The sequence below is a fragment of the Carassius gibelio genome, chromosome A25, assembly GCF_023724105.1.
Source record: "Carassius gibelio isolate Cgi1373 ecotype wild population from Czech Republic chromosome A25, carGib1.2-hapl.c, whole genome shotgun sequence".
Classification (NCBI taxonomy): Eukaryota; Metazoa; Chordata; class Actinopteri; order Cypriniformes; family Cyprinidae; genus Carassius; species Carassius gibelio.
The window spans coordinates 16,826,842-16,851,673 of record NC_068395.1 but is presented as its reverse complement, the minus strand read 5'-3'; the positions used below and the strand labels follow the sequence as shown (position 1 = coordinate 16,851,673).

The 24,832-nt window shown below is 42.9% G+C and overlaps 2 protein-coding genes across 3 annotated transcripts in view; both read right to left on the bottom strand.

The window, feature by feature from the left end:
• Positions 1-199: 199 nt before the first annotated feature.
• Positions 200-14,402, bottom strand: clpxb (caseinolytic mitochondrial matrix peptidase chaperone subunit Xb). Of its 2 annotated transcripts, none has more exons than XM_052544115.1 (15): positions 14,182-14,402; positions 13,860-13,928; positions 13,037-13,191; positions 12,846-12,966; positions 11,616-11,767; positions 11,286-11,445; positions 10,386-10,427; positions 9,450-9,626; positions 8,859-9,023; positions 5,066-5,154; positions 3,867-4,031; positions 3,265-3,567; positions 2,843-2,935; positions 1,968-2,074; positions 200-915 (listed from the first exon to the last, which is right to left on the bottom strand). In XM_052544115.1, the coding sequence occupies exons 2-15, from the start codon at positions 13,912-13,914 to the stop codon at positions 828-830; spliced, it is 1,872 nt and encodes a 623-aa protein (XP_052400075.1). In that variant the 5' UTR covers positions 13,915-13,928; positions 14,182-14,402; the 3' UTR covers positions 200-827. The 2 variants fall into 2 exon arrangements, with proteins under 2 accessions (XP_052400075.1, XP_052400074.1); XM_052544114.1 differs by having other exon boundaries at positions 14,191-14,402.
• A 589-nt stretch (positions 14,403-14,991) lies between these two features.
• lrrk2 (leucine-rich repeat kinase 2) overlaps positions 14,992-24,832 on the bottom strand; it is a 46,638-nt gene continuing 36,797 nt past the window's right edge. Inside the window, exons 48-51 of the mRNA XM_052544074.1 lie at positions 18,081-18,233; positions 17,672-17,895; positions 16,600-16,677; positions 14,992-16,213 (exon numbers count right to left, since the gene is read on the bottom strand). Of these exons, the coding sequence (XP_052400034.1) occupies positions 16,086-16,213; positions 16,600-16,677; positions 17,672-17,895; positions 18,081-18,233 (583 nt within the window). The 3' untranslated portion in view covers positions 14,992-16,085. The remainder of the gene's footprint in view (positions 16,214-16,599; positions 16,678-17,671; positions 17,896-18,080; positions 18,234-24,832) is intronic.

Here is a 24,832-nt window from a genome sequence, read left to right as displayed (position 1 = left end):
ATCAGTACTCAGTTTCTGTTTTGAACGGGGAAAGAAATTGTGGGCAGGAAAATAAACAAGAGGGCAAAAGAGAAATCTGTAAATGATAGTGCCGTCGTCTGATTTGTGTGTGTAGAGTTAAACAGAAACAGAAATGGGATTTGAGAACAAGGACACCGCTACTAAAGCAACAGGAAGTAAAAATCACAGGACTAGCAAATGTATGCAACTTTTGTCCGATTTATTATTATCACATTTTTTTTGTTCAGTTCTTAAGTTAACAGCCGTCTCAAAACAGTAAATCCTAAAAATTACATGTACATAACAGGCTTGTGCTGTAGAATTGAACGTCATGATTAAAACAGAGGCATAAGAAAATATTCCACATGTGTGATATCAGTGCGGAAACAGGACATGTGTCACAGGTGTATCATGTACCAGAAATACTAAAATTCATCATTTTGAAATTTCACATAATCTGTATACTTCTCTTAAAATGTTCACACACCGACAAAAAGCAATAAATCAGCCACTAACGTCTTAATGAGTATAGAACAATTATCTTTAGACAGATAGAAGTATCATCAATTGCCAGAGATTGACAATAAGATGGACCTCCACTATGTTAGTGTATGTTTTTATAAATAACACTTTTCATATCTCTCTATTTATGGTTATTAATTGCACCATATTTAATGTAATACATAATCCAAATGTTGTTCATTGTAGTTCTTGTATTTAAGAATCCACAAACACTGCTCTTTGTTTAGGTCCAGCTGGAAGGGCTTCATGGTGATGGCATTTTTCGGTCTCGAGCAATAATGATGTGATGTGCAACAGCTTCCCGTTCAGTTATTGGCGGCATCAGCATGTCTGGGCCAGTTGTCTTCCTCAGAGGCACAGTCAAACTCTTCCTCTGTTTCTTTGGGAGGAGCTCTGGATCACAAACACACACACAAATTAAAAGTTTATTTTGCACATTCTTAGTTGGGGGTCTTGGCTCAAAAACTGACTATGGAGCCACTAAGAACTAAAAGGAAGCAAAAAGTCAAAGGAGTCGCCAAATTACAATATCACTCATTACAGGTGGATTTACTGAAATGGCTAATAAAAAAAAAAAAAAGAGATCTGAAAATCTGAAAGGTTTGGACTAATCACACTTCAAATTAGGGCTGCACAATATTGGGTAAAAATTACATTGCGATATTTTATTTTTCTGCGATATATATTGCGATATGAAATCTAATCTAATTTTTTCTTACAAACAAAAATGGGGTGAGCACACTTACATTCTCAATTTAAATGATTTAAACATCGACACCATCGTGTCAATTGATTAATATGCGTGAAGGAGAGAGAGCAAGACAGCGCTCGTGTTGTTTGAAGATGGTGAGCGTGTGGTCGGGGCTCGCTCTGTCTCTCTCTCTCTCGCGCGCTCTCTCTCTCTCTCTCTCTCTCTCACGCGCGCTCTCTTTCTCTCTCTCTCTCTCACTCTCACTCTCACTCTCACTCTCGCGCGCGCGCACTCTCTCTCTCTCTCTCTCTCTCTCTCACTCTCGCGCACACTCTCTCTCTCTCTCTCACTCTTGCGCGCGCTCTCTCTCTCTCTCTCTCTCTCTCACTCTCACTCTCGCGCACACTCTCTCTCTCTCTCTCTCTCACTCTTGCGCGCGCTCTCTCTCTCTCTCTCACACTCGCGCGCGCTCTCTCTCTCTCTCACTCTCACTCTCGCGCGCGCTCTCTCTCTCTCTCTCACTCTCACTCTCGCGCGCTCTCCGCGAAACACATTCGTCAAGGGAGCAGCTGGCCCGTACAGTTAATGAATAACGAATCAACTACGACAGCCTACATCACACATCCTGCGATGTGACTATCGTGGATTCGTACTTCGCGATATCGATGCTTAAACGACACATCGTGCAGCCCTACTTCAAATCACACTTCATGTATAAAAAAAAAAAAAAAAAAAAAACTGTAAAAACTTGTACCTAATGTAACGTGGTCCACATTTGCCCTGTATCACCTCCTTAGTCAGTTCCACAGCAATGATGTCAGATTGAGGCACCTCAAACATGGGCTCCAGCAAGAGCTTCTCCTGAAAGACCAGAGAAGACACACACATCAGAGATGCGCTTGAAGCATTTACAGCAGAGATGTCCGGTGCTGCTCCTGGAGTGACACTATTTTGGAGTGTTTAACTCCAACCCCATTTAAACAACACCTGAAGCAGCTTCTCAAGGCCTTTAGGATGAACCTACAGACAGGGGTGTTGTGGTAAAACCGCAGCTAAACTCCATAGGACTTCCGATTTATTCCTCCCATATGGCCATGTGACCCCAAATCAGGAAAAAGTGCATGGATTTTGATATGTGGAAATAAATCTTATTTCAATCGGATACATGCATTTGCGTCTGCCGTATGAGGGCAGATCGGATATTCTCGATGGATGCTTTTCCAGGTCAGTACCAGCAGTTTTGCCAAGTCTGTGGCTTTCCTGCAGGATTGGGATTATTTTACACTGTAGCCATGGGTTGTTTTTTAGTGCACAGGTTAAAGTGATGTCTCCCCCTCACTATTTACACAGAAGGGGATTCCTCACCGCACAAGAAACCAGTGAAAAGAAAAAAAAAAAAACATGATTTGGCTAGTTTAGATTAGCAATTGGGCTGGTTTTGTCACTGGTAGGTTACTTTTAAAAGAAGATGTATGCCGGTCGTCAGAAACAAATTGGATATACTCAAATCAAAATTGGGCTTCAAGAACTGCAGTGTAAATGTGTCATTACAGAATTAATTTCTAAAAGAATAAGACCACAAGGGCAGAGAGGCAGATCTTGAATGAGGTTTTGATTCTTGTTATTTACCATGATGGAGCGGAGACCCCTGGCTCCTGTCTTCCGTTCCAGAGCAAAACGGGCAATTGCTCGTAATGCATCTGGGGTTACATTCAGCTCACACTGAAACAAAAAAATAAAACAAAAAAACAGAAGATGATTAACTAGACTTACTACTGCCCTAGCAAGAACCACTAAGGAGCATGAAATATGGGTTACCATGATGTTGGTTGGTGTACTTCAGGGTGTCTGATCCTGCTCATGGAGGGCTAATGTCCTCCAGAGTTTAGCTCCAATGCTAACTAAACACACCTGAACCAGGTAATAAAGGTCTTCAGACTCAAACTTTCAGACAAGTGTGTTGGAGCAGTTTGGAGCAAACTCTGCAGGATATTGGCCATCCAGGAGCAGGACTGGACACCCCTGGTGTACATGCAGCATGATATACATACTTTATCCATACTGAAGAGGGCCTGATACTGAGGGACCACTGCATTACGAGGCTCTGTAAGGATCTGCACCAACATCTCTTCATCCAGACTGTGCAGTGGCACCACCACAGGCAGACGGCCCACAAACTCTGGGATCATGCCAAACTCGATGAGGTCCCGTGCTTCAACGTTCCGCAGGAGCCGGTCCTTTTCCTCAATCTCTGCCATTGCGTCCACTTCATTTCCTGAGCTGTTGGCCAGATCTGCAGCTGCTGCAGCTCTACGCCCTTTGCCCAGGTTAGAAGGAGAGCCAAATCCAAGATACTGCAGGGGACATCAAGAAAGTGTAGCATACTGATAGTCAGATAATTGTTGAAGAACCAGTAAATAGTTACACTGTAGAAAAAGCCTACTGTTGTGGCCTAATGGTTAGAGATTCAGACTCATAGTCCAAAGGTAGTGAGTTAGAGTCTCGGACCAGCAGGGATTGTATGCGTGGGGAGTGAATGTATTCACTGCTGTGTGTACTTTGGATGGGTAAAATGCAGAGCTTGAACTCCACCGATGGGTTACCATACTTGGCTGTGTGTCATGGCACTTTTTTTTTTTTTTTTTTAAATCACCTTTTCGTTTTTCCTACGGCTGACGATCCTGTCCAGCCCATTGAAAGCACCTGATGCCACAAACAAAATGTTGGTTGTATCCACTTGCACCGTCTCGCCTCTCAACTTTCTGCTGTTCTTCTCTGGAACATTAACAATTGTTCCCTCAAGCAATTTCAGCAAACCCTGCAGAGAAAAACAGAAACATCAACATTCAAAAAAATTACACAATGCAAAAAGGTTCAATTTTGCTGGAGCGTTCTGTTCTGCAGTGAATTACCACATTATTCTGTTTATCCTACTACTCTTTGCTGATTTGTATCCTACTTCACAGGTTGATCCTTCAAGATTATCTTAGAAGTGAGGAGTACATCAAATCACAACAGCTAGCCACTGGGGTACCTCAAGGTTCAGTTCTTGGTCCGCTTCTCTTTTTCATATAAGCAATACAGCTGGCACCATTAAGAACTGTTTTTCCACCTATTAAGTTTAACCTTTCCTTTAACAAATCAACACAATATCATTATTCAGCTTGTCATGACAGTAACAACACCAGCTAGGTCAGCTTGATTCCCAGCTGACAGACACAGACTGATTACTAGACTACCTGGTCATGCAGAGTAGTACTCTTTAGCATCAAGCTTAGACCCTTCCTGTCTTTCATTCCTGCTGCATATGTGCTTGTCATCTCAAATGCAGATTGCTGTAATGCACTGTTGGTTCACCATCTGGCATGTGAACCTCAACATGATTCAGAACGCTATGGTACATCTGTTCTTCAATGAACCCACAAACGTCTGTGTGCTATTAGTTGCCATGTTGTCTGGAACTGTCAGGTCTAGATTCCATGTGTAGCAGCCTTTATTACAGATCCTTTTTATTTTTTGCTAATGTTCATATTAAAAATTGATGATTTACAATGTTTTCTAACCACATACAATATAACAACTTTCCAGAGACCAGTTATTTGTCTGTCCACAGGTCAGTTCATGTAGTCCAGAATTTGTTTGCTGGACAATCATTTTCTTTCTTTCTTTCTTTCTTTCTTTCTTTCTTTCTTTCTTTCTTTCTCTTTGTTAAATTATTACCTACATACCTACCTATCTAATAAAGTATTATTACTGTATGTATTAGTATTTGAAAACCACCTTTCTTATATTTTTTATTTGTAATCATAGAGCTTTGGCAAAGATAAATGTGGCTGAAATATAATAACAGACCTGCTGAACTCCTTCGCCCCCGACATCTCTCAGCTGATGAATTCCAGGCACACTGCCAATTTTATCCACCTCATCGAGGAACACTATGCCTGCAAGAGAATGACAAATGAATGATAAATCACAGACCTCCAAATAGATAGGGTTAATATTTTAAAATAGTAAGTTTACTTAGAAAGAGGAATCAAAATATTTCAGTGAAATGTTCAAAGGTCAAGCATGGAGGCGGTTTATATCAGTCAAGTTCTGTTCCTCGTAAAGAGATTATAACATTGCTTTATTTATTATTATGTTTATTTATTTTTTTATTGAACAAAATATAAATTAACAGCAACAACTTGACTGTATATATACTGCATACGCACATACAAGAAAAGAAAAAAGACAGAAAAAAAAGACAAGCTATAAATGTATTGATGAGGTATTTCAACATGAACAGAGGTAAGTTAAATCCATAGTTTCATAAACTGTGATTAATTAAATGTCCTTCTGTTATTGTGGGAAAGATGCTGACAAGATGTGCCAATCAGGTCCACCAACAAAACTAAAACGGCCTCCAGACCCAGAGAGCTTATACGTTACAGAAATTATAGGAATTAATACATAATGATTTCGGAATTGTTTTTGTAACCGAGGTAAGAATGAAAGAGGCCAAATTGTTCTTTAATATCTTCTTATCAATACTACGACCACTACTACCTCCGCCACCAATAACAATAAAAATAGTAATAATAGCAATAATAATGGTAATAATGTACTAATGGTAATAAAGTATATAAAAAAGAAATGAAACAAATTATAGGATATAGGAAAACGTATCGGTAACATATGTAACCTTGGTTCCCTGAATAGGGAAGGAGATGCTGCGACAGCGGTCGCTATGATTGATTGCAAATAAATGCACCGACACTATTTAAACTGAACAGAGATGACATCACTGAATTCAATGATGAACTGCCTTTGTCTTTTTGCATTATTGACACACTGTTTTCCTAATGAATGTTGTTCAGTTGCTTTGATGCAATGTATTTTGTTTAAAGCGCTATATAAATAAAGGTGACTTGACTATGGGAAAACCTTCGGTATGAGGTTCTATAAATAACGCGAAGAGTAATGGAGATATGATCCCTCACTGAAGCTGGAATGGTAACTATATTATGCTGTTTATTATAACAGATGCTAATGGAGTTTTATATAATGTTTTAATCCAATGGATAGAGGAATCTCCAAACCCAATTTTCTTTTTAAGTGTTGTGTAAAGACATTACCAACTGACTTGATCAAAAGCCTTTTCTGCGTCCAGTGATATCATATACGATTATTGATTTTTTTCTTGTTTGATTAACATAGATTCATTATATTGAATAATGATCTGGTATTGTTTGATGACTGTCGTACTTTAATGAAACCTGTTCAGTACGGTTGGATGAGGGATGAAATGACTGATTCAAGACGAGTGACCAAAGCTTTACTTATTATTTTTAAATATGTATTAATAAGAGATAATGGGCAATAACTAGTGCATAATGTTGGATCTTTATTGGGTTTGAGTATAATTTTAATTAGTGCTGCTTTAATTAGTTTTCATTTCAGTTGTAATTTGCTTGAATAATGGAGATACAGTTGACTAAAAGTGTTTCTAAAATTCTGGAGGGTATCCATCTAAACCTGGGGCTTTAAAGTCGAGGGTCTGTTTATACTCCATTTCTGATACAGACTCATCTAATGATCTCTTTGGGTCGATGTTAAATTGTTAATGGTGCTGTATGTAGGATTGATGCCGAGTGGTTGAACTAGGTATTGCAGTCCAAATTCTAAATATTGGAGAGTGTTTTTTTTTTTCTCTGTGGCCCCTCCTTCTCAGACTTGACACACACTTAGGTTGCCAGACTGACGACACCAAGAGGAACGAGCACAGGAGACGATCAATGAAATGAAATGCGCTGTTTTCCTCCAACTGGCAACCCGGGGTGCTGAAATACAATTGGATAAACTGGCGGTGGGCGGGTTTCACAAACCAAAACAACTTCAGACAATCTGGTCCTGAACGCACATTTTCAAAATAAAATAACTGATTGTAGCATTGTTTTCCAGATAAGCAAGTATGTTAACACGTTTCTTAAATATATGCGTACATATTATGGTATATTTATGCTTTAATTGAGTCAAAAACTTACATACAGGACCTTTAAGGAATGAATTAGTGTCTTTGATTTTCGGATCTTTGTCATTACTGTAGAAATACTTATGGAAATGGGGAGTAAATGGGGAATTAGGGAGTTGTTTGTTAAGAAATAATCCAGAGGAATTATGAAATTATGAAATATGATTTATGACATTGCTTATTAAATTAAAATGCTACATATAACGTGGTATTGTTTTAGTGAGCAGTAGGGTGGTTGCTTCATAGGAATGCAGAACATAAATGTACAAAATTACAGAATCTGTTCATCAGTCTGACCATGTTCAGCTCCATCAAACCACTGGTTACTAGGGATGGGTATCGTTAAGGTTTTAAAGGTATTACTACTCTTACCGATACTGCTTAACGGTCCGGTACTTTAACGGTATTCTTATCGGTACTTTGTGTTGTGTTAGGCAGTCGAAAACTTTGCATTTCTCTGCCTGCACATAATGCACTTACATGCAAAAATGTTGTTGCACTTATGACAACCAGCATTGTCTGCATCAACTCTAGTGAAGTATAACCACACTTTGGAACGTTTTGCTCTCTCCGCCATCGTCACTCTTTGTATTAAGCAGGAGTTTTCGTACTGTAAGGGGCCGTTCACATATCACATCTAAAAACGCGTGGAAAATGCTTTCTGATTTTTTTTTTTTTCCAAATCCTTCGGGCACTTGCGCTCCTGAGGAGTCTGCCGTTGCTAAGCAACCATGACCTCTCTCCATGGAGACGCGGAAATTTCAGCAATGGATAAATGGATTTGCAGCACTAAAAACTGCTTGCAGTAGCACTGCTACTAAATTAATATCTATCAGCTGTTCCTTCATCTTGGCTGAGCTTTCAACGTTGTTACGGAAAAGCTGAGGAAGTTACATGACCTGCGCTGCGCTTGCGGCATTAAGAAAAAAATAAAACGAGAAAACGAGCTTGTCGCACCGCGTGCGCGTCGCTTCCATTATGAGCACGCATATAGTGCGCCTACATTTGAAATAACGAACTTGAGTGATATGTGAACGGCCCCTTATGCGTGTGTGTGCGCCGCGCTCATTGTGGTGTGTGTGTGTGTGACTGACAGACAGCCTCCGTGGCGCGCACGAGAGATCTCTTAGATCTCACAGACAAACGTCTGAATATGATCACACAGTACAAATGTTTGGTAAGACAAAATGTGCACGAAAACATTATTAAGCAAATCTCTTCGCCATCGTCACTCTTTATTATTAAGCGGGAGTTTCCATACTGTTATGCGTGTGTGTGCGCCGCGCTCATTGTGGTGTGTGTGACTGAAAGACAGCCTCCGCGGCGCACATGACAGATCTCGCAGACCTCACAGACAAACGTCTGAATATGATCGCACATTAGAAATGTTTGGTGAGATAAGATGTGCATAACATTATTAAGAAAAAATCCATAGTACATAAATTTTTTCCCCTCCAGTACCGAAAGCAGAACCGATAGCGTCAGATCTTACCGATACTACGGTCTTTCATAATTTGGCCAGTTTAATACGGGGTTTCGGTACCAATCCCTACTGGTTACTACAGTCAAATGTGTGGGGTTTTTTTCTTTCCAAGATGAAATACATGAAATTGTGAAGACTGAGAGTCTGACCTTGCTGTGCTTTCTCGACTGAATAGTTGGCGTCCTGCAGAAGTTTGGCAATAACAGATTCAATGTCCTCGCCTACATATCCCGCCTGGGTCAGGGTGGTACAGTCGCAGATGGCGAAGGGCACATCCAAGCATTTAGCCAGAGTCTGGGCCAGCAGGGTTTTACCTAGCAATATCATGTCAAAATATTTCAAAATACAATGTTTCAAAATACATCAATTATGAACATTTCCTTCAGTTGACCAAACGTCACACAGATGTTTTAAATTGAGCATTTAACACTAGTTTAGCGGTTTTCTCTCATAAAGATTATAGTACGATCACCTACTTGTGATTCTGTCTTTAATACTAATGCTAACATATCCTAAAAAGAAAAATCACACAAATAAATCCCCAGATCATACTTCAAAATATTTCATGACCCAAAAATATAGATTGGATAAATATTTATCAAAAGCCATTCATGTTTAGGCAGCTGGGAATTTAACTTGAATGGCAGATCCTCATCTCTTTTGGGATGCCAGTAACAATACACCAAATATTATTCAAACTGGCCACCAGTTAAAGAGTTGTGTGGAAAACCTGTACTAACCTGATCCAGTAGGTCCCAGCAACACAATGTTGCTCTTTTCCAGCTTAATATCAGTGTGGGCGGAGTCAAGCACGTCCCTGCCCCTTTTGTCTTGAGGAGCTTGCTGATTGGTCTGCTGCTGGACCGACGCACCCAGAGCGTTGCCACTGGGACTGATGCCAGCGATCTGAAGCAGCTCTGAGGAAAAAAAGCCAATCCACTTCTCAACCAGTGCACATGACTCCACACCAATTTTGCAGTCAACGGTGCTTTTACCCAGAATGCCTGTGAGCTAAATCTCTAAAAATATGAAATAACCTTCCTCTCCTTTCAGTCAAGTGTGGAGTGTGCTATTTGTTTTTAGAGGAAAAGTTCTGGAACTTTCAGTGAGTGAAAAATAAATAAATAAATAAAAACAGAATTGTGGATGTTCTACAAAATATCTAAATTCATTTTAGGAAGGAATTAAAATAATTATTAATTCTGGGTGAACTATTCCTTTAGTAAAGTTTCTAATCTCAAAACCATTTCTCATAAATTCACAGCTAAACTACTTTTAAACATAGGCTTGCTCATATCTTTCTTTCATATCTCAGGATCTAAGTTGAGCTAGTGGTCACTATTACACAACCAGTTTCCAAGCCCTGTCCAGCGTGAGCCAGACCCGCAGGTCTCCTGCTGGCCCACGTCCACACTATTAATAAGAACCGAAAGCACAGAAGCCCCAGTGTGAAATCTGCAGGGCCACAGACCATGACAGCCGTAACTAGGTCATTGTGACACTTTATCCAACTTTGTGGAGGTCAGCGACGAGCCCAGCTGTGCCCCGACACAAGCACAGAGGATTGATGAGTCGTGTTTTGTCCATAAATGTCACTGTTTGTACAACAAATCCAACATATGTGGCCATATAGTTCTACTGTGTGTGAAAGTGAAGTAAACAAAACAGTCACTTACTTGTAAACCTGTATTCATCTTCACGTCTTCTGATCTCTAACTCTACGGAGAAAAGGACAGTTAGCTTAGCACGACATCTAGCGCCACAAAACGAGTTGTGTAACAGTGACAGCGGGGGGAAGTTCAGATCTTTACGCTGACTCTAGCTTTAAGAGCCTAAAATACACTACCGGAAAAAAACTGAACAGTGAGCTGAAGAACAGGGAAGGTACGGACTGGTCATAAACTACCAGTCAAACATTTAGGGTCAATAGATCATCATATCAGACTGATTTCTGAAGATCACTGAAGACTGGAGGAATGATGCTGAAGATTCAGCTGCGCATCACTGGAATGAACTACATTTTATTAAATATTAAAACAGAAAACTAATAATAAATAATATTTCTAACCAAATAAACGCAGCCAAAATGACATTTAACTGACTCTTGAGTTGATTGATTGCAGCAGCCAGTTTGAAACAATAGAAAAGTTGAAATCATAAATAATGTGTCTAAAGATATAGTGTTTTTTGAAAGCTAGCGGACAAATGAAATGTGTTAAAATCCTTGCAACATTGACTATGAAAAATCTGTGTGGATATATTTATTATGATTTTTGTTGCCGATCCAAAACGAATGAATTCATTATCCTGTATTTACGATTTGTTGTGCTAATTCACTGAATAACAAGGTGGAAAACATTTCAACAAGACCTACAGAGCCATTTTTAGCCATTTCAGAGCATATAAATATTGAGATTTACTGAATGCTGTTGAAAGACTAAAATTAGTGGTAACATTTTACTGTAAGATTCGTAAACACTAGCTACCAAAGGCATTGAACAACATTTCTTATAGCTCTAAACAGCATTCAGGTATTTCTTTAATGAATAAATGTCAGATTATGATATTTAACAAACCTCTGGGAGAGAGGGAGCTCTGTTTGTCTGTTTCCGCTTGCTGTCGGCCTGCAGCCGGGAGGTTGTTGTAGATCCGTTTGTAATGATTATAGACGGCCACGGCCAACACTTTCTTGGCGTATGACTGGCCGACAACATATTTGTCGAGGTAGGCATAAATCTAAAGAGGTTGAGACAACAGAAGCCCATGTGAGAGACGTTTACTGCATTTCTAAGAACGGACGTCACAGGGTTAGCTTTGACTAGCTTACTTTCAAAAAGTGGATCTAATTACACAAAGATGAACTGAAGTTAAGGTAATAACATCTGGACGGTGTGATGGAGTCGAACCTTTTTCGGAGGTGGAGGGGGTTTCTGAGCGACTGCAGATTTACCATGCTCCGAGCTCTCTGCTTCCTTGTTCAAACTCTTCTTGGAGTCGGTCTCAGACAGAACCACGAAGAAATGATGGCACTTTTCACATTTCACAAACCGCGTGGAGGCTGTGTGGAGCAAATACAAGAGAGTGGAATAAAGTTCTTAGCATTTGTAAATCTTGGGAAGTGAACATTTCTTTCTAATATTGTTTGAGCAGTTATTATAGCTCAGATATCATACTGATTCTCCGTTATGCACAGACTCTATTGGAAGAGAGCTGAACTGGATGATGACATCACAGGCTTTAGCTGAAAGATGACTCTATTTTCCTGTTTGACACTGTAAAGCTGCTTTGACACAATCAGTATTGTATAAAGCGCTATATGAATAAAGGTGACTTGACCTGAAATTAGTTTTGCTTTAGGGCCTAGAACGTACTTTTGTTTTGATGCAAAATATTGTACACATTTTTTTACAAAATGTCCAGGTCAGTGGCATGACATTCATTCTTTGTCCGACCTATTATTTATAAAAATATACATTGTATTTATTAATTGCATTTTTAATGACTTGAATACAGCTAATTTCTGAATTAAAATTAATTTTTATATTTTTAATTATGTTTTTTTTTATATTTTATCTTTTTTGTGAAAAAAAAAAAACTTCAGGGTTGTCATTTAAAATGACAATTTTAACAAAACTTCTGAATAATTAATGACATTTGTAAAAAAAAAAAAAAAAAAAAAGAAATAAAAAAAATCTAACTAAATAAAAAATAAATACAATTTAATTTGAAAAAATTCTTGAAAAAAATAATGTATGGGGAATGTTCTTACTTTTTACATTAAAAATTGCAAAAAAATTGCAAAAAAAAAAAAACTATTAAAAATAGCATAAACATTTTTAAAAACCATATAGAATCAACATGAATACAAACAAAACAAACACACACAAATCCAGACACACACACACACACACACACACACACATATATATATATATATATATGTGTGTTTTCTTTTTTTTTAAGAATTTGGCAAATGTGCTTTAAATTTGATTTTTTATTTAATTTAAAATCTTTTGCCTTTTTTTTAATGGCACGATTGACAATTCTGTAAATGTTATTAATTTATGTATGTAGTTCTTTTTAAAACCTAAGATAATGAACATTCAATACTGGTCGGTGGAAAGAGTGATACTTACACACTAAAGTCTCCACGTGTGTGCAGGGATCTCCACATTTGGGACATCTCAGTTGACTGCCACCTTTCCCTGACCCTCCACTGCCTGACGCCCGCTTCCCACCCGCCTCACCTACACCCTTCTGCAAGACACCATCAGTAACCATCAATATCTCACATTACACAAACACTGACAAAAAGACTGAAAAGTACCTTTCCGCCATCGCCGTCTCGGGGTGTGCTGTCTTTAGAGGCGAAACACACCGCAGTCTGTGAGAAGGATCTCACGCGCACAAACGGAGGTAGATGAACTTCTTCACACGCTGGTCTCGTGTGGCTGAAGAGCTGAACACGTGAAGAGGAGAAACCTGCCAGCAATAAAAATACATCTGATGGACTCGCATTTCATCCGGAAGCGAGGTTTAGAGATAAAAACATCTTAATGATGGATCTGTTTCTTACAAATGATGCAGCTTTTCGCTTAACGAGACATTAACTGATGGACTGTGATGTTTATCAGTTTGGACTCTCATTCTGACGGCACCCATCCACTGCAGAGCATCCATTGATGAGACAGTGACGCAATGCTAAATTTAGCTAAATATTTTCATATGAAGTAATAAACTCATCTACATCTTGGATGGCCTGAGGTTGAGTACATTTTCAGCTTATTTTCAGCAAATTTTTGGGTGAAGTATTCCTTTAAGTATAAATTATTTCTCTTTTAATAGCATGTTTAAGTGCACTTAGCTATTGTTTTTAACACCAGGGTACTGTATGCGAACATGATAATTAATTATTTTTTGGAAAACAAATAATAACATTATTTGGAAATGTTAACTATGAAGAAACGTCCTCAGACCACTGAAGATTTTTATCTTTCCTGGTTGACCATGACGTACATTACACAAACAGGTTTTAGAAACAAGGAGATAAACTGTTATCTGGTCTGCTGGTGAGAGCAGTGTTGAATGTGACGTTACTGTAACAGTTCTTCAGGGTTTTAACGGTCTTTGAGAGTTAATGGGTCACTCACCTTTATGAACTGACTTTATAATCACCCTCACCGCAGGTCTGCACGAACAAGACATATTTAAAACCAAATCTGATGGGGAAAATAATAAAAGGCCAAAGTAAATACACACACAATATAGTAGTGCATACTGCCTCTACAAATAAATAAAGTTGGAAAGTGCTGTCACATAGAATTAGTAACTGTCAGACATGATCTGAACTGAAAATAAAAAGCAAGAATACAAGCATTAATCTGTTTTTGTTACGGTCTATGGTACTTAATGTAATGCAGCAGCGCTCAGCTAAACACGCGCTCCTGTGCATGATGGCAGACATAACGTTACTTAACTTACTAGAACTGTGTCCGAGTTTCCTCTGAAGCAGTTGTTTTCTTCCAGTAAGCGCATCTAACAGCGGGATCCGAGCGGAATAAAAGCTTGAAACGGTTTCATACCAGTGTCAGTTGCTCTCAGAAATGATGTTATACAAAGTTTAACGTTGATCAGTGTGATATAACCTCTGCTGTTGTCACGAAGTGTGTCAGCGTGACGTACATGGCCAGATAGAGCTGTTTGTGTCACATGACACTGAAGGGGCGGGGCCATCGAGTGGCAAACTTTATTAGCTGTTCGTGATTGGTTCTTTGCTATCAGCGCAGAGAAAAGTAACAGGTGCAACGTGAGCGTGCAGTTAACCTTACCAGTTATTCACAACACCTACAGCACATAACAAAACTGACCAATGCATTAGAAAAACAAGTGCAGTGAGGAGTTAAAGAAAGAGAGCTTTAGACCAGGGGGTTGAGCACGTGACTCTTTTTCTGGAGCTGTTCTGTTTTTCAGGAAAAGATCACCGCGCCGCACGTTTTCTGCTGTTTTAATGTATTCAAAGTATTTCTCGATTTCTAAAGACTAATCATAATTAAATATTATTACAATTATTTGCTACGGGGTTATTTTTTATCATTTATATTAATATTTAATAGAGATTTCAATATTATTATTTCATACAAATTATATGTATATTTATATTATTTTTATTTGTTTTTTTTTTTTTGTCAGATTCCTAATCTACAGGTATATATGTTTTAAAAACTAATAATAAGCAGAACATATTTCTTACAATAATGGAAAATTAATTATGAAAAAATAAAGTTGTAATACAAAATGACAAAACATATTTTATTAAAAACATGCTTGCCATACAACATACACATATAAATCATCAATAATCACTGCATTCCCACAACTCAGAAACACAAACAAACAACAGGAAAAGGTCACATCTGTAACACACATATTATCATACCATCTTTATCTATGGCTTGTTGTCCAGTTATATTTTGTTGTGCTTGGTTTTACGAGGTTATAAACTTAACTACAGTTACTGAAAAAAAAAAAAAGGTTTTTAATCACTGACTTATTGTTGTCATTAAAGATCTCTTGATTGTAATTCATAACACGTCAGTGAATGTGTGTAGTGTAACTTCAATATCTTATTGTTTAAAATTTAGCAATGGTTTACTCAATGTAATTTCCATACAATTAACACAGGTTTCATAGACTTCAATATCAATTATGGATTTTGAAATATTTGCATTTGTCAGTCTGATCACTAGCACTAATGTGGGATTCCTTCAAAAAGTGCAAGAAGATTTCATAATCTTCTGTTGTTTTTACGACAGTGATGCTAGTTACCGTTAGCAGTTTGTCCATTGAGCTCCCGTGATGCTAACAGTAGCAGTAACTATGTTATTCTAGTAAAAACTAAACATAAACCATTTGCATAAACGGTTTTAGATATATTTTTGATAAATGATGGCTTTCTCCTATATTCGCATGGCTTCATATCATGAATAAATACTATAAAATAATAAAGCTAACGCAAGTGTTTGCAATTTTGGTTTTCTACCTTACATCAGTTTCTGTATAATCCAGACACATCAATGCAGAGCTACATACTGTATGAGATGTAACAAAAATAAATGTTTCCCTTGACTACATAAGATAACTTTTCACACTAACTGCATTTTCACATGGGTCCCTTTTCAAAACAGTAAAGGTTCGGTTGCATTAACTGTTGCTCAGCAAAATCATCGTTTCAGTCAAAAACATCTGGAATTTGTGTGAATTGACCGTGTGGACCAACAGAAACATGCTTAATTTGAGAGTGAGTTCTGTGTGAGCGGAGCCTCGTTCTAAACAGTAATGTTACATGACAGGAAGTGATGCGCACACAGAGAGGCTGATCAGTTGTGGAGTGTTTCTCTCATTTTGCTGGTGATCTTGTCTCGTAGTTCACAGTGTCTGATCAGATCTCGGCTCTCCAGAGGAAGTGAGCTGCTCCACACCGTCAGCACTGAATCCTCAGCTGGGCCTATCACAAACACATGCAGAAGCAAATGTTGCTTCGTTCTTTTGAGATAAAATGATCTTCATGCAATGAATGAGCTGTATGATTCTAAAGGTCAGAGGAAGAGCGTCTTTGCTACACAGTTTGATAGTAAAATTACAAGTGGACTTGAACAATTGAACTAAATTAATTCATCAGATAATTAGAATAATGAAAATGAAATAATGTTTCAAACTAAAAAAAAATAATAGTTGTTATAACTTAAATCTTCAAATTCAATCAATATTTACATTTAATCATTTAGCAGACGATTTCATCCAAAGCGACTTTCAAATAGAAGCAATCAGACCAACAAGAGAACAACAAGTGCCATGACAAGTCTCAGTTATATGTATCTGTCATGTTCTTACCTTGTGTTTTGATTTGGTCTTGTGCCATTCGTTGCCGTCTACCCAATACTAGAATAACATTCTTTCGGTTTAGTGTGTCTGCAAAAGAATATTAAGCAATTATATTTAAATATTTAATAATATTTAAATATTTAATAATAAAAAAAAAATAATCAATCAATATTTCTTTATGGAATGAGTTAAAACAATTGTAACACAACGTAGTACAAACAAAACTCACAAAACTTTTATATATCCCTTGTGAAAAAGAAGTCCACTTTTGCATACATATATATATATATATATATATATATACACGTTAATTGCAATTTTATGAAAATGTATTATCGCGTCAATTTATGTCAAATGTATAGTGCCCGTTTCCGAAATTCAATTTAAAAAAATTCTCACAATTTAGACTTTTGTTCTCAGAATTGTCAGATTTTTGAGACATAAGTTGCAATTCTGAGAGAGAAAAAAAAAATTACAATTTTGAGATTTAAACTTGCAATTCTGGGAAAAATTCAGACTTGTGAGAATATATCTCGCAGTTCTGACTTTATTTCTCAGAATTGTGACTTTATGTCTCACAATTATAACTTGCAATTATGAGTTTATTTCTCACAATTCTGAGAAACAAGTAAGAATTGCGAAATTGTAGACTTGCAAGGAATTGTGAGGAAAAAAAGAAAAAACTGCACTTTAGAATGTTTTTAGTCAGTAGGACTTGTTTTTTTAAAATATGGCAATCTATCAAAAATATAGTATATTAAAAAAAAAATGTAATGTAATATTTTACACACTGCAGTTCTTCTCCCACGGAGAAGCTCCAGAAGGATAAAAGGAGGAATGTCGACAGTGTTGGATGAGAAAGGAGCACATCCGGATTTTATTTTGTGATTTGGTTCTGGTTGTGTGCAAGGGGCTGTCGGGCTCTTTTGTGTTTATTTTATTATTAAAGTTGTATTTACATGTTTGCTGGTTCCCGCCTCCTTCCTCCCGTGACTATGAACTGTGTTACAAGCTATTTACCAAGATCCTATCACATTTTTGTGTAATTAGATTAAAGAGGGACAGGAAACAGGAAGTGTACCTAACAGCACCGAGGCCATGCAGCATAAGGAGTGGCAGTGAGGGCTGATGGTCTGAAGTAGCTGACAGCTGGAGACTTCCACCAACAGGATGTGTCCTGCTTTGGTCCCGATCCACAGAGTACCACTGTGCTGGACCAACAGAGCTTTAACAATCGCCGAAGATGGCACCATTTGTCTAGACTGGTCCTCACTATGTGCTCTGGGCTTTTTGGCGGTACTTAATCTGTTGTGGACACATAAATCGAAACGGGTTAGGAAGTTAGGGTCAACATGTGGTCAACCATTTTGGACACTACTTGTATTTAGTGTTGACAACTTGTGATCAGACAATCTGAAATGAATGTTAATAACAGGTGTAAATAGAGTCAAACGTGTTTGAGTGTGTCGTTTATGTGTGTAACACTTCACCCAAGTATCTGTGCGCAGTCAATGAGGTTCACCATCCTCTCAGTCTTCTTATCCCAGACCTCCACAGTGTGGCCGCCCCTTTTACTTACATACACATGTTTGTCCACCGCTAACCGTGATATACAAAGATCACTGCTGATTCGATCCTGTTGCCTAAACAAACAAATAAACATGCATAAAGGGGTCATATGATATGATTTAAAAATGTCCTTTCTCTTTGGAGTGTTGACGCAGTGTTTCTTTATGAAAGTGAACTACTTTGTTTGGCCTTCCAAAAGAGGACACGACTAGAAATCAGTGGTTAAGTTGTATTTACAACTGTTCCAGAACAGTTAGTCCCAAATATTCAGATGTGTGCAATGCATTTTATGGAGGACTGTTTCCTGACTGTGTAAAAGACAGTATATGTCATTATAATAAGTAATTATGTCCCCACTGGATGCAACAAATGCTTCTTCTGTAATTTTTTGGGTTTTATTGGTTTTATCTCATTGTGCCAGGAGTTGGCATCGCAGTATGGTGAGGGGCGTAACATTTCCATCACACGCTTGAGGCGTTCGGCCAATCACAATGCACTGGATAGCTGACCAATCACAGCACACCCCACTTTTCAGAACGATGAGCTTTGTAAAAATCTATGCGTTTCAGAAAGGCAAGACATAGAGGAGAAACGGTAGCACTTTATTTTACAGTCCTGTTCCTCATGTACATACTATGTACTTATTATAGTAATTACAATAACTATGTAATAACTAGATACTAACCCTGAACCTACCCCTAAACCTAACCCTACCCCACGTAGTTACCTTGTGTTACCAGAACTTTCTTAGATAAATACACAACATTACACAAAATAATGTTCTTTCTAGCAACATTATAAGACCCCTGTAAGAACTGAACATCACCAAGAAATTATTTGTTAAAGGCTGTTTAACAGACATGCAAACAACATTTTTTTTATGTAACTTTTAAGCAAATCCAAAATTATTCATCCTAATCTTAACAAACTTGTCTTCTGCCTTTGACATGGTGAATCACCAGGATCTCGAATCTACTCTCTCTGATCTGGACATCACTGAACATCGCATTCCTGAGTGTTACTTCATTTGCAAATTACTATCAGCAAACCACTGGGGGTGCCTCAGGGTTCTGTGTTTGGCCCCTTACTATTCTTATTTTATACAATCTCACTAGGTCAAATCATAAAGGATATGACTTTTCTTATCTGTGCAAATGATAATCAGCTCTACCTGTCCTTTATATCTGAGCTAATAAAGCTCAGACTCTCAGACTTGATGCCAGAATCAATGCTTAAAATAAATTTATTGTATAATTTATGTTTAGTTATTTTAGTGCCAAGTGCACTCCCTTCTAATTGTCAATTATAACTACAATATTTCAGATAGACACATTACTAGCATATACATAAAATACATTTACATAATATACATAATATACATTTTCATAAGAATGGTGCATTTCTGTTGTGACTTGTGTCCAAAGTGAGTTTGGTGTGTAAAAACTTGCACAAAGTTTTTCTGCACAAAGACCACACATGAACCTGAACATGTTTGAATGCCAAATGGGTGCCATGGCCCTAAGTGTCACGCTATCAGTCTCTGTTTCCTGGGTGTCCCCTAGTGAGCGCACTTCTCCTTAGGCACTTCACCATAGGCACTTTTATTCCGCTTGTCTGGTCATGTCGTCACAGTAATTGCACTCCAATTAAATCGCACAGGTGTTGACTATCCTTAGTCATTAGTCTCCCTATATAGAGCTGTCTTTCTCTGTCGTCTTTATGGAGTCCTTACCCTATGTGTGAGTTGTGCTTGTCTTGTGAGTCTTCTCGTTACCTTCTTGTTCATCCGCATTCTTATCCGTTTCATCCGGTTCCCTTTTTGTTTGGTTTGTCTCTCTAGACAGTTTTATTTTGTATTTATCCTGTTTGTGCAATAAACCTCACCTGCAATTGGATCCTACCTTCTCCTTGTGTTTTTCCCATAACCCAACCGTCACAGAAGGACTCCATCATGCCTAGATCCAGCGGTGTGAGATTTCGAATCTGTTCCCCAGCCACCATGGAGGAACGGAGGGGGAGATTCCGGAACTTAACCACCCTTCATCAAAAGGGAAGCGAGGTGGGTGGCCTGGCGCAAGTGTTTTGGACTTTGGCAGTCGGGTTAGGTTACAATGATGCAGCACTAAAAGATTTGTTTAATAATTGCCTGGATGATCCTTTACCTCAATGGGAGATGAAGGGGTTAGAGATCCTGGACTTTTGGGGGTTTACCAAATACCTGCACCATCGTGCTCAGTGGAATGCAACAACCACACCAGAGTTTCCAGACAAGACTGCCACCTGCCCAGCGCCACAGCACAAGATGGCCACCAGCCTAGCACCACAGCACAGGAGGGTCGCCAGCCCAGAGCCACAGCTTAAGATGGACGACTCAACGCCTGAGTCTCCAGACAAGGTGCCGCCGACTCGCCATCGTGGAGGACGGAGGAGGAGGAGACAGGCGTCGACCGTCCCTCAAGGCCTGGAGAAAGTCCCAGAGGCCGAGGCTGTTCCCGAGGCGGAGCCCGATGCAGTTCCCGAGGCGGAGCCCGATGCAGTTCCCGAGGCGGAGCCCGATGCAGTTCCCGAGGCGGAGCCCGATGCAGTTCCCGAGGCGGAGCCCGATGCAGTTCCCGAGGCGGAGCCCGATGCAGTTCCCGAGGCGGAGCCCGATGCTGTTCCAGAGGCCGACGCGGTGCCCGAGACTGTTCCCGAGGCGGAGCCCGAGGCTGTTCCCGATGCCGAGGCGGTGCCCGAGGTGGTGCCCGATGCAGTTCCCGAGGCGGTGCCCGATGCCGAGGCGGTGCCCGATGCCGAGGCGGTGCCCGATGCCGAGGCGGTGCCCGAGGTGGTGCCCGATGCAGTTCCCGAGGCGGAGCCCGATGCAGTTCCCGAGGCGGAGCCCGATGCCGAGGCGGTGCCCGATGCTGTTCCAGAGGCCGATGCAGAGGCGGTGCCCGATGCTGTTCCAGAGGCCGACGCGGTGCCCGAGGCTGTTCCCGAGGCGGAGCCCGAGGCTGTTCCCGATGCCGAGGCGGTGCCCGAGGTGGTGCCCAATGCCGAGGCGGTGCCCGATGCTGTTCCAGAGGCCGATGCCGATGCTGTTGCCGATGCTGTTCCCGATGCCGAGGCGGTGCCCGATGCCGAGGCGGTGCCCGATGCCGTTCCAGAGGCCGATGCTGTGCCCGATGCCGAGGCGGTGCCCGATGCCGAGGCGGTGCCCGATGCTGTTCCAGAGGCCGATGCCGAGGCGGAGCCCGATGCTGCTCCAGAGGCCGACGCGGTGCCCGAGGCTGTTCCCGAGGCGGAGCCCGAGGCTGTTCCCGATGCCGAGGCGGTGCCCGAGGTGGTGCCCAATGCCGAGGCGGTGCCCGATGCTGTTCCAGAGGCCGATGCCGATGCTGTTCCCGATGCAGTTCCCGAGGCGGTGCCCGAGGCTGTTCCCGATGCCGAGGCGGTGCCCGAGGTGGTGCCCAATGCCGAGGCGGTGCCCGATGCAGTTCCCGAGGCGGTGCCCGATGCAGTTCCCGAGGCGGTGCCCGATGCAGTTCCCGAGGCGGTGCCCGATGCCGAGGCGGTGCCCGATGCCGAGGCGGTACCCGATGCCGAGGCGGTGCCCGATGCCGAGGCGGTGCCCGATGCTGTTCCAGAGGCCGACGCGGTGCCCGATGCTGTTCCAGAGGCCGATGCGGTGCCCGATGCCGAGGCGGAGCCCGATGCTGTTCCGGAGGCCGATGCTGTTCCCGAGGCCGATGCTGTTCCCGAGGCCGATGCTGTTCCCGAGGCCGATGCTGTTCCCGAGGCCGATGCTGTTCCCGAGGCCGATGCTGTTCCCGAGGCGGTGCCCGAGGCGGTTCCAGAGGCCGACGCGGTGCCCGATGCTGTTCCAGAGGCCGATGCGGTGCCCGATGCCGAGGCGGAGCCCGATGCTGTTCCAGAGGCCGAGGCGGAGGCCGATGCTGTTCCCGAGGCCGATGCTGTTCCCGAGGCCGATGCTGTTCCCGAGGCCGATGCTGTTCCCGAGGCCGATGCTGTTCCCGAGGCGGTGCCCGAGGCGGTGCCCGAGGCTGTTCCAGAGGCCGATGCCGAGGCGTTGCCCGATGCTGTTCCAGAGGCCGAGACCGACGTAGTGGCCGAGGCGGTGCCCGATGCTGTTCCAGAGGCCGATGCGGTGCCCGATGCCGAGGCGGAGCCCGATGCTGTTCCAGAGGCCGAGGCGGAGGCCGATGCTGTTCCCGAGGCCGATGCTGTTCCCGAGGCCGATGCTGTTCCTGAGGCCGATGCTGTTCCCGAGGCGGTGCCCGATGCTGTTCCAGAGGCCGATGCCGATGCTGTTCCCGAGGCGGTGCCCGAGGCTGTTCCCGATGCCGAGGCGGTGCCCGAGGTGGTGGCCGATGCAGTTCCCGAGGCGGTGCCCGATGCAGTTCCCGAGGCGGTGCCCGATGCCGAGGCGGTGCCCGATGCCGAGGCGGTGCCCGATGCCGAGGCGGTGCCCGATGCTGTTCCAGAGGCCGATGCGGTGCCCGATGCCGAGGCGGAGCCCGATGCTGTTCCAGAGGCCGATGCCGAGGCGGAGGCCGATGCTGTTCCCGAGGCCGATGCTGTTCCCGAGGCCGATGCCGAGGCGGTGCCCGATGCTGTTCCGGAGGCCGAGGCGGTGCCCAAGGCCGAGGCGGTGTCCGATGCTTTTCCGGAGGCCGAGGCGGGGCCCGAAGCCGAGGCGGTGCCCGATGCTGTTCCGGAGGCCGAGGCGGTGCCCAAGGCCGAGGCGGTGTCCGATGCTTTTCCGGAGGCCGAGGCGGGGCCCGAAGCCGAGGCGGTGCCCGATGCTGTTCCGGAGGCCGAGGCGGTGCCCAAGGCCGAGGCGGTGTCCGATGCTTTTCCGGAGGCCGAGGCGGGGCCCGAAGCCGAGGCGGTGCCCGATGCTGTTCCGGAGGCCGAGGCGGTGCCCAAGGCCGAGGCGGTGTCCGATGCTTTTCCGGAGGCCGAGGCGGGGCCCGAAGCCGAGGCGGTGCCCGATGCTGTTCCGGAGGCCGAGGCGGTGCCCAAGGCCGAGGCGGTGCCCGATGCTTTTCCGGAGGCCGAGGCGGGGCCCGAAGCCGAGGCGGTGCCCGATGCTGTTCCAGAGGCCGAGACCGAAGTGGTGGCCGAGGCGGTGCCCGATGCTGTTCCGGAGGCCGAGGCGGTGCCCAAGGCCGAGGCGGTGTCCGATGCTTTTCCGGAGGCCGAGGCGGGGCCCGAAGCCGAGGCGGTGCCCGATGCTGTTCCGGAGGCCGAGGCGGTGCCCAAGGCCGAGGCGGTGTCCGATGCTTTTCCGGAGGCCGAGGCGGGGCCCGAAGCCGAGGCGGTGTCCGTTGCGGTTCCGGAGACCGAGGCGGGGCCCGAAACCGTTCCCGATGCGGTGCCGGAGGCCGTTCCCGATGCAGTGCCCGAGACCGCTTCGCCCTGGGGGACTCCGACGGTGACCATGAGGACGTGGTGGTCATCCGCTCCGCCCTGGGGGACTCCGGCGGTGACCAAGAGGACGTGGTGGTCATCCGCTCCGCCCTGGGGGACTTCGGCCGCGACCACGTGGAGGTGGTGGCCTTCCGCTCCGCCCTGGGGGGTCTTCTGCTTTGACCACATGGGTGTGATGGCCCTCTGTTCCGCCCGGGTGGGCATCACCTAATGTCCTCCATTTACCAATGTTTTTGTTTTCATTTGTTTTTTGTTTTTTCTATTTTCCTCCGTTGGACCTGGCCCTCCGTCCCTCCCCTCTTTCCTTCCGCCGGTCCACCACCCTCCTGGACTCCTTGTTTTGTGTTACACCTTCCTGTCTCTGCCTTTCCATCACGTCTGGTTGTTCCGTCTCTTTTCTTCCATTTTACCTGGTTGTCCTGTCTTTGTCTCTCCTTTTCACCTGGTTGTTTGTCTCTGTTTTCTGACCCTCCGTCCCTCCCCCTAGTCCGCCTCCGCTTCACCTCCCTCCTACCTCTTTTTCGGTTGGGTTTTCCGGGGTTTCAGGTGGAGCATCTGGTAGCTGCTCCGTAGGGGAGGGGGTAATGTCACGCTATCAGTCTCTGTTTCCTGGGTGTCCCCTAGTGAGCGCACTTCTCCTTAGGCACTTCACCATAGGCACTTTTATTCCGCTTGTCTGGTCATGTCGTCACAGTAATTGCACTCCAATTAAATCGCACAGGTGTTGACTATCCTTAGTCATTAGTCTCCCTATATAGAGCTGTCTTTCTCTGTCGTCTTTATGGAGTCCTTACCCTATGTGTGAGTTGTGCTTGTCTTGTGAGTCTTCTCGTTACCTTCTTGTTCATCCGCATTCTTATCCGTTTCATCCGGTTCCCTTTTTGTTTGGTTTGTCTCTCTAGACAGTTTTATTTTGTATTTATCCTGTTTGTGCAATAAACCTCACCTGCAATTGGATCCTACCTTCTCCTTGTGTTTTTCCCATAACCCAACCGTCACACTAAGGGCTCTGAGAATAGGAGCTAATTCTTACATGTTTTACCGTAAAACTGTTGGGAGGGCCAACATCCTGTTAACACCCATTGTTTTGTTGAAATGAAACAAGCACATATTGGTCTGGTATTTTTAGTGTCCACATACCTTTGGCAATGTAGTATTCGGTATACATCAGGGTCAGATATTAACTTTTGCATTAAGGTGCAATATTTGAATTGATTGCCATTTTTTAATAATCACT

What these genes read in the sequence shown, in the direction of transcription:
- clpxb (XM_052544115.1), bottom strand. Translation starts at nt 13,914, where the DNA reads ATGTCTTGTTCGTGCAGACCTGCGGTGAGGGTGATTATAAAGTCAGTT. An exon ending in GAGCTCCCTCTCTCCCAGAG is followed by an intron (nt 10,428 to 11,285) that starts GTTTGTTAAATA and finishes TTTTCTCCGTAG; the next exon opens with AGTTAGAGATCAGAAGACGT. An exon ending in CCCTCTTCAGTATGGATAAA is followed by an intron (nt 2,936 to 3,264) that starts GTATGTATATCA and finishes TTTTTGTTTCAG; the next exon opens with TGTGAGCTGAATGTAACCCC.